Here is a 9,598-nt window from a genome sequence, read left to right on the forward strand (position 1 = left end):
AAAGAACACAGCGTTCCAAGAAAAACACTTGCTACCCGCCGTAAAATTTGGTGGAGGTTCCATCATGCTTTGGGGCTGTGTTGCCAATGCTGGCACTTGGAATCTTGTTAAAGTTGAGGGTTGCATGGATTCCATTCAATATCAGCAGATTCTTGAGAATAATGTTCAAGAATCACTTACGAAGTTGAAGTTAAGCCGGGAATGGATATTTCAGCAAGACAATGATCCAAAACACAGCTCCAAATTTACTCAGGCATTCATGCAGAGGAACAATTACAATGTTCTTGAATAGCCATCCCAATCCCCATTGAACATCTGTGATGATTTGAAGCAGGCTGTAGATGCTCTGCAACCATCTAACTTAACTAAACTGGAATTGTTTTGCAAAGAAGAGTGGTCAAAATCCCTTCAGCCAGGATCCAGGAACTCATTAAAAGCTACAGAAAGTGGCTAGAGGCTGTTGTTTTTGCAAAAGAAGAATCTACTAATTATAAATGTCTCTTTTTTTCTTAGGTGGCCATATTTTTGCATCTGTCAAATTTTGTTTTAATGCATACTGCACATTTTTTGTTAGTCCAATAAACCTCAATACTGAAATATGACTGTCCATCAGTTATTAGATATATCAAACTGAAATAGCTGTTGCAAACACCCAAATATTTAGAAATGAAAATATTTAAGATTAATAGGGGTGCCCAAACTTTTTCATATGACTGTATAATCTTTCCAAAAATGCATTATCTATCACTTATAGTACAAAAATTTGTTATCAAAAGATGTAATTGTTTAAATCATTCGAGTCGGTTCAATCAAAGACTACATTTTCTAGTATTTCTTTTATCAAGCATCATGTAGTCAAGCCATTTTCAGACCACATGTAAAGAAAAGGCAATGTTTTATTTGCTTTTACAACTTTAGGAAAACCCCCCACAAATATTTACATTTAAAAATACTTTTTATCATCCGCTTCTAGATGGGGAATGTAAAACACACACAGCAGAGACATGCAAAGGGATTTACTGACTTCGGCACCGCCCCCTAGCGGGCTCCAGATGACTTACAGCAGAACAGAAAAAGGTAGCAACAAGGCGCACAGACATCATGACATCACAAATATAGATATGGTACAATAAAAAGCAAGAATACACAAAATATTACATATGCAATGGAAAAGAAGGTAATTATGACTGACTAAGACAGGTTACATATTGTATAATTTGACAGCTGTAGATGTATTGTTGTAAAGAGTGGTTCTAACAAATACATGGTCTAACATATACATTCAGACTTTATTGTGTAATGTGACAAAGTATTCTGGTACCTCATGAAAGCAGTTTAGCTTATCCTCTTCAGTTTTAGGGTGCAAACATAAATTGTTGGATCAACAGATACTTGAAATTTTGTTGAGGCAAATTTAATATATTTTGGTTCAGTTTTTGGAATGTCTGGAAATGTATTCCTAATTATATTGTATATAATTTATCGTACTCTTTTAAACATTTGGGTGGAGTCTGTGTTTTTGTAGGAAATCTAAGTGTCAGACTCGGTTTTGGACGGGAGATTTTGTCACAGACTGCTGTAGATCCTCTTTATGGTGTCGCCCTCGTCTTTGGCGATGATTCCTTTCTCGATGTAGGAGTCGACTTGCTGGTCCATGAAATCCTTCAGCTTGGACAGGTCATAATCTAGAGGGACAAGAAAAAGCAAATCAGGGCGGTTTATAATCTGCAGTTCAAAGCAGGATCATTAAGGATGTTATCGTCAGCTGAACCCCGGAGATGCTACACCCAAACAAGCTTCAAAGAGGATTAGGGTCAAAGGACGTTTGTCTGATGCCTAGATTTGCAGTCATGTAATAAGTAGTTAATTCAGCAACATGATCTCCAAGTTAGATTTTTGAAATTGGAATACAGTTGTACTGTTATCAAAATCAGCCAATGCCAGTTATTTGAGACAGTGGAGGTAATTGTAGAATAAACCAGGAAAAGGTCGGTGCACACAAAACACGGCTTAAGGTTAAGCTTTTTGATCAATGACACTCCAGGGAGATTTGAAGGGAAAACAAAGGATGCTTGTGCACAAAAGCGGCTCATGACCACTTCAAAATGTCATGGCTGAGCAATATCATGTATTCTAAAACATCAGCTCTTTTTTCCCCAAAATGGGTCCTTATTGGCTGTTTTAACAGGGCAGGGATTCAAAGTATGAAATTAAATCAATGGTTCTTCTAAAACCAACCTTCCCCTGTTGTTATCACAGTCCTCAGGCATTAATAGCTTAGTAAAGTTATTGTACGGATAAGTTGAAGATTAAAGAACCCTGACTGAAAGAATTATCTACAGAAATCGTGCAAGAGGAAAGGTCAAACTTGTCATAAAAAGAAATGTACAAAAACAACAATATATCAACAAATACTTAAATAAAAGTTAATTTTTTCTGAATTCTTCGGCAAAAAAAGATATTTGTGTATATATATGTACGTATAATGGACAGAGGCCAATAGGTACTAGGGCCCTTGTCAAGAAATAATACCAAATAGATTGATGATAAATAACTGATGATATATGCTGGCACACTAATGGTAAGTGATAGGTCTTTTGCACCAGTTTTATTCTTTATTTGTTATAGTTATATTTTAACAATGATGGAAAAGTTAAATTGTAGCACTTTTAGCTTAAGTTACTGAGATATAATCCCAGTTTTAATATGCTATATCTGAGCTTTTCAGAGCTGAGATTTCAAACAATGAACCACTGAGGTGTTTTTTCTTTCACTCCTTCGTTTGGTGTCCCTATGAAAACAAACTCCCCCCCAGGTAAGTTTCTGAGGTGAGCCAACATGTTTTTCCACATCTGTACATCCTTTCCAAATGGATTAAACACAATTAAAAATTAATATGTATTCATCTTGTTTCAGAAGACCTGCTATACTTACACAGACAAAAAAAAAAAAAACATAACAAGATCATATGAATAATGAGCAGAGTCATAATTGTCATAATACAAAATGGTTACAAATGAGTTGCAGGCTGCTGCACGGCCTTTCCCAGCTCTAACTGTCTCCAACTGAAGTGGCAGCAGACGGGTAGAGGACGGTAAAAAGATCTCCCCGCTTTGACCTCACAACATTTGCAGAGGGGTGGGTCGTCCCACCGCCTCAGGGTTTGAAGTCACTTTGCTGGTGACAGTCGTGCAAAAGATTAACAGAACGTGATTAGAGACCACGTCTCTCCTCAGTGCCAGAACCGTAAAAAGCCAAGAGGCAAAAGCCAGGATGTTGCCTGCGTGTGTCCATCTGCTTCTCTGGCTAATCTTTGTAGAGTGTGGGCGTAGGCACACGCACATGCACTTACATGAACTCATTAACACACGCACACACACACACAAATAGGCTGCTGAGATTGTCCTAATGGATGCTGTTGGTAGAGTAAACACAATAAATGGCTAGTATCCCACTCTGTTTCTATGGCACTGTCTTCAGTCGGAAAGGCTTTAGTTCTCTCCTAAAAAAAGAACAAGGATGACGGCTTCAAAAGGATTGTAACTTGGTTCAAAATGAGCTTCAAACAGACACCCTGATGCTTTTTTATTTTGGTTCTAAATGGAGCCTGATCATGGGAAAATTGGGGTGATTGAACACATTTTGTCTGTCAGCCTCTCCTTACACCATTATCTTTGTGCCTCTGTTCACTGGCAGGAAGGAGGGGATCCCCCAGTTGTCCGGGACAACCGTTGCTACCCCTGAATGCTAATGAAGTGTCCTATCTGGGACAAGGTTAGAGATGAGCCCCTAACAAAACATCCCTGCTGCTCTGTCCCCTAACTCCCCTATCCTGCTCTGCATCACATTCTTTAGTTTTCTTGTTGTTTTATTCCCTAATCTTCTGTTTTTAGGAGGCAAGACAACATCAAAATGTGTTTTTCTCCATAATCCCTCTGTTTTAACCTTCATCCTGAGCTCAGATCAGATCAACATGAATAAAATAAACTTTACAGATAAATCTCACTCAGCTTGAACTCTTGTTTTTTTTTTTTGTCTGGGATATCCAGCTGAGATCATCTACCACACATAGATCTGGATGGTGAGAACCCATTAGAAATTCATTCCCTTCTCAAGCATCCCTGGGCAATGATTTTAGCAACATCCAACTGTATCAGTACTCGTCAGTGAAGCTACAGAAGTTTTTTTCAAGCCTGCAGTATGCACCCTAACTTGTATTGAATAAGCACTCAGTGAAGGAAATTCAGGTTTTTATCACCAACCAGCACACAACCACCACAAATGAAAACAACCGGGTAAAAGGCGACCTTTGTAGATGAGCAAGCAGCTGTTTCAATTAGGACAGCATCATTAGAGATGATCCATATAAATGAGGTCTGGATTAAAGCATCTATTTTGATATGCCACGCTCCTTTATAATGCAAATAGGGAATAACAAGGGTGGGCCACTTTTATTCCTCTCAGACGTGGCAGCTAATGAAATTTCCAAATAAGGAAATTTTTTAGTTTTTCTGTGATTTTTTTAAAAGAACTTTTGGGTAACCTGTAAGCATTTCAAAGCACAACATTAAGGATTGAGATCATGGTTGACTTTCCTGTAATGGAAAACATCTCACCATTTTTGCCTTCTTCTTTGTTGTGCTTCTTCAGCCACTCAATATTCTTCCTGATAGCTTCCAGATAGGTTTCTGATTTGCCTGGCTGATCTGAAGTTTAGAGAGACAGAAAACAGAGAAGAAGAAATTAAATACTCTCATCAATAGGGCTCAATGATTCATTAAAAAAAACAATAAGATTTAATAAAACACCATGTATTTTTCAAGGACCTTGATTTTATCAGCTAGTAACACAGCCAAATAGTAGATTTATAAATACTTAATAACATGTGATAACATTTTCTATAAAACACCAGCAATGATTACATAATTGAAAGGGCCTTTATGTTTTAATCTAATATATACAGCTCTATTTTCCTAGTTTAAACAGAATAAATATGCATCACTATAGATGGTCTCATTTTTCTGCTGTAAAAACTAAAGAGGTCGTCTTAGTACAGCTTATGAAACCAGCCAATCAGATTTCTCCTCATTAATTGAGGAATCAGACATAATCAGTCTGCTGTATTTTGCTTTTTGTTTATCCTTTTCTTATTAGGTTTTAAAGTGGATTATATTGAGTACATGCAGTCAACCAGGACACGCAGTGACAGGCATTTCCGGAGTCTGTTATTGGACTGGCCTACTTCTGAGACAAGCAGGGGTTTAATTATGATTGGCTGAGCTGCAGGAGTGATGTTTATTTCCTAACAGTTCTGCTGTGGGGAAAACAAAAAGGCTCATCTGGTTTCCACTGCAATCAAGCCATTGTTGTGGGGACTGAATAAAATAATCTACTTAACTGAAGTGAAGTGGTGAGAATTAGTTGTATGTTTTGTAAATTGTGTGTTTATTTAAGAGATGGAGTACAAAAGAAAACCAAATCAGGATGTGACAAGAAAACAAAAACAATAAAAAAAAATGCAAATCAAAAAGGCCAGAAATGTGTATTAATGAGATAAGAAAAAAATAGCAAAAGGACTCTATGCTAGTCATCAGTCTTGTGGTCGTCTGGATTTCTTTGTGGACTGACTGGTTTCAGTGGACGGCTGCTCCTCTTTGGTCGAGTCCTTCAAGTTGTCGTACTCCCTCTGCATCTTGGCTGTCTCAGATTTGGTGTTGTCATCTTCATCCAAGTTTTTCCCTTAAACAAAGAATAAAAACACAAAATTTATTGTTTTTGTTCAGCTACTGGATATCTAGAACTGCAAAAACATCTAGAACTGAATCATTTTCCCTATGAGTAAGGAGCTAGCTGTGATTTTCTTGGATCTCACACAGTGCAATAGATTTCCTTTCTTTTTAACACCCCTCTCCTTATTGTGTGATAAAATAAACTGAGGTCATTATCCTGCCTTATTTAAGCCTCTATAAAATTATACTATATACATTTTTTAAACAATCTGAAAACAAAAAAATATTGCTTTGACAGTATGTTTAATCTTGGACCATTAACTTTTCTTTTGCTAGAAGATAAGCACAGATCTGAGGCGGAGCTACCAGTTGTTTTTTTTAACCATAAAGCCGAGAGATTAGAGTAAAACTTTCCAATATAATTTTTCTGAATTTTAATACATTCAGCTATAAAGTTTACCAGTAAAGCTGGAAATGTCAGGAACCATGAGTGACTTTCCCAACTTGTTCTTTGTCTGCATGGCTATCATGGCGTCCAGGTTCTCTGCAGGTGGATGAAAGGAAACAATATTTAATTTTAGATATCATCAGCGTTGTGCGGTCAGTCATTTCTCCTTAGAGACAATGAATGGACGCCTGTTGACGTCCGTTTCAGTGTCCCGCTCTGCTCCTGTGTGACTCAGAGCGATATTATCATGAGAAACAGCCTTGTTCTTATCAGTTGATTGCAGGTTCTGGAACATGAGGGTCATAAACATAACCTTGAGCTTTTTTTCCCCCTCACTCTCATATTCAGAGCTTTAATAAGCAATCTCAATTGTAATAAAAAAAAGCTTTATAGAAATAATTTATGTGTGGTTTAAAAATGTTTGCTGGACCTATTTAACATGTAAACAAGGTACTGTTTGTTTTCCTAATGTTTATACCTCAGTAAATCATCATGTTATCCTCAGGATATGTCCTTTGTGTTACAGGGAGTTGGATTATTAAATCTTCACAGAGGGATTATGAAACAAGGGAAAAAACAGATCATATGGCCTGACAGGGGAACAACTCCTCTCCAGATTAATAAAGGAGGGAAACATTATGATCGAAAATTCAAGCCACAGATGTTCTGGTGATATATGCAGTGAAGGATCAGCTGAAAATCACACCCTCTGTTGAATTCTCATTAGTCTTCTAATTCAGCATGCAAAAGCTTTGAATAAATAGTTAATAGCTATATTAAAGGCCTCTGGCTTTAAATGGCTGCAAGAACCCTTGAATTGTTTATTGATTTCCTCTTTATGTGCACAGTAATATCTGCTAGTTATAAACTATTCATTCAGTTTTCCACCTCCCCTGGATTAGTTAACGTCCTTTTGGTTCGATAAATATTGTGTGATGTAACATATATATTTTTCTTTCTGGGAGAGGAGAAACTACGGATACAGGAAGAGGTTTTTTTATTTTTCTGAACGCGTCCAGAACGGAAAGCAAGTTGGGCTTGTTGTTTTTTTTTTAAATTTTTTTTTTTTTATTTACAACAGAGGGAAAACATATAAATCACAGGGTACTATGAGGCTTGACTTTTGTAATTTCCTCTCTTGTGTTTTTTACTTTCTATTACCTAACCAGCCCACCTTCCTTTGCTCTATGGATACTGTCCACCTCCTCACACTCTTTCTTTTCATTTCTCCCTCACCCTATCTTGAAGCAAGAAGCATCACCCGCTGGTAGATTAGGGATGATTGACAGCCCTGCGTATGCAGGGGTGTACCTGGGTGACTCACTGGAATATCACAGCCAGTTCAGAGGTGGGGGAGAGAAGGGGTGTTGCTAGGAGATGGAGGAAAATCCATTCCTCCGTCTGGTTATAGATGGGACCATGAGAAGCTGAGGACAGGTTGCCAAGGAGACCCACATCTTTTCTAATAGTATATTATGGCTGCACAGTTGTAGTGTGTTGCAGCAGCAGCAATAGTTTTAGACAGTAATGGCCATCTGAAAAGGAATAAAATCATCTCTCTAAAACACTCCACACAGCAGGTGGACTGCATCGGTCGATAGCCTTGAAGTGTAATTTGTTATTATCTCATTTAAAAGTGGATACAGTAGGATTAAACTGAAAAACTAAAATAATTATAATATTTTAATAGCTATACTGAACATATTTATAATATTCATCCAGGTAAGTTGTGTTGGCGTTAGTGTAGCTTAAATAGAAAACTGAACTAATTATTTAAAAGTCTCCCCAAAATATAAAACTTTCTGGGTTTTTTTTTTTTCATTCTTTGCTCTTCATCATCTGATTTAATCTGAGAGCAAGATTAGACAGCGAGAGGACTGGATGGGTTTGGGATTCATTGAGGGGGTCAGAGAGATGACTGCTCTGCTGCAAGTCTGAGGTGGTTGACCTTTCCATCGGCTACTGGTGCTCATAACCGAACCAGTCTGATCAGACTGGAAGCCCCATGACATTCATTACATGCCTTTATAGGCTTTATAGTTCATGGTGTTAGCTTAGAGCGAACATTACACAAACAACGCACTATAAAACAAAAAAGAATACACGGACGTGCATAAAATACATGCAAACTAGAAGGATTAGAGTCTTAATCTGAAATCCTTCATCATACTGGAAACCTAAAAGCTGAAATCTGTGGCACAATAATTCGGTTCCAATGCCCATTTGCAAATAATCCCAAAGGTCTTAAGTTAAATCAAAATGCCAACAAAAAGGAAGAAGAACACCATCAAAGAGGTAACAGTATTGTTTGACTTACATATTTCAATTTAAAACAGACAGCCTGATTATTTTCTAAGACAAATGGAAAGGCAATTATACCAACTGGAATAGTTAACAGAAGTGTTTATCATCTCTAAATAAATCTCTGGAAACAATTTTAAATGAAACTCCAGAGAAATGAAAACATGTTAATAATGACTGTATGATCTGATTGAAGCGTCTCTGTAAAGTGCCTCGAGATGACATTGTGAATTGGTGCAATATAATTAAAATGAAATAAAAATTGAGCATGGCTAATGATATGTTGAATCACAATCCAATCAGTTTAAATGGGCTAAGAAAAAAATGTTTTGCTAATAATTCGTTAGAAAAGAGTATGGTTGATATAAAGATTGTAGAAAAGTGGAAAAAGACTGAATGTTTTTTTTTTTTTTTTAAAGCAGGAAACAGAAGAGTGACCAACCACTTAGAGGTCTTCCCTCACTTTTTCTTTAAAGAATTAAAGCTGGAGGAGGAGATGTGAGATAATATAACTGCAGGCATCGGCAGTTCTTGAACAAATGGCGCCCCCGGTGAGCCCATTCCAACACCATCCAGATAGTAGCTAATCTACATTAGGTGCTTCTGAAGCTGAGGTGTGATTCCAGAAACAGTGAAATGCAACTTTTTGTGTTTAAACAACAGAAGAAAGGGTTGACATAAATCTTACATGCTGTTTGAATCATCTTTGATTAGTGAGGAATAAGTCGGTTAATATTTACACAATCTAGATACTTTGGTTTGACATCTAGAGATAATAAGATACAGATGATTAAAAATAGAATATTGTCTATATTACCTTTGCATCACATTTCTAATCCAATGTAGATTTTCATTTCTTGGTGTTTGACTATGTTTTTGTTTTTTGTTTTTTTTTTTACATTGCACACAACATAGAGGATTGTCCTCTTCCTGTTGACTTGATATGCAAATAGGCAATAGAAAAAAAATTGGATAATAGCTAATGGATTATTTAGAAAATGTTTTTGTAGTCCTCGTGCAGCTTACAGCCTCACCACCCAGGGTAGCATAGATGGATGGATGGATGATGGTTAGATGGATGGATGAGCATAGCATAGATGGATGATATTGGGATGGATGG

General features: G+C 37.0%; 1 protein-coding gene across 1 annotated transcript in view; it reads right to left on the reverse strand.

The window, feature by feature from the left end:
• Positions 1-841: 841 nt before the first annotated feature.
• Positions 842-9,598, reverse strand: part of scg3 (secretogranin III) — a 14,603-nt gene continuing 5,846 nt past the window's right edge. The window contains exons 8-11 of the mRNA XM_015375602.1: positions 6,190-6,310; positions 5,629-5,739; positions 4,617-4,706; positions 842-1,685 (exon numbers count right to left, since the gene is read on the reverse strand). Coding sequence (XP_015231088.1) covers positions 1,567-1,685; positions 4,617-4,706; positions 5,629-5,739; positions 6,190-6,310 — 441 coding nt within the window. The 3' untranslated portion in view covers positions 842-1,566. The remainder of the gene's footprint in view (positions 1,686-4,616; positions 4,707-5,628; positions 5,740-6,189; positions 6,311-9,598) is intronic.

The sequence above is a fragment of the Cyprinodon variegatus genome, unplaced genomic scaffold (assembly GCF_000732505.1).
Source record: "Cyprinodon variegatus isolate N-32 unplaced genomic scaffold, C_variegatus-1.0 Scaffold122, whole genome shotgun sequence".
Classification (NCBI taxonomy): domain Eukaryota; kingdom Metazoa; phylum Chordata; class Actinopteri; order Cyprinodontiformes; family Cyprinodontidae; genus Cyprinodon; species Cyprinodon variegatus.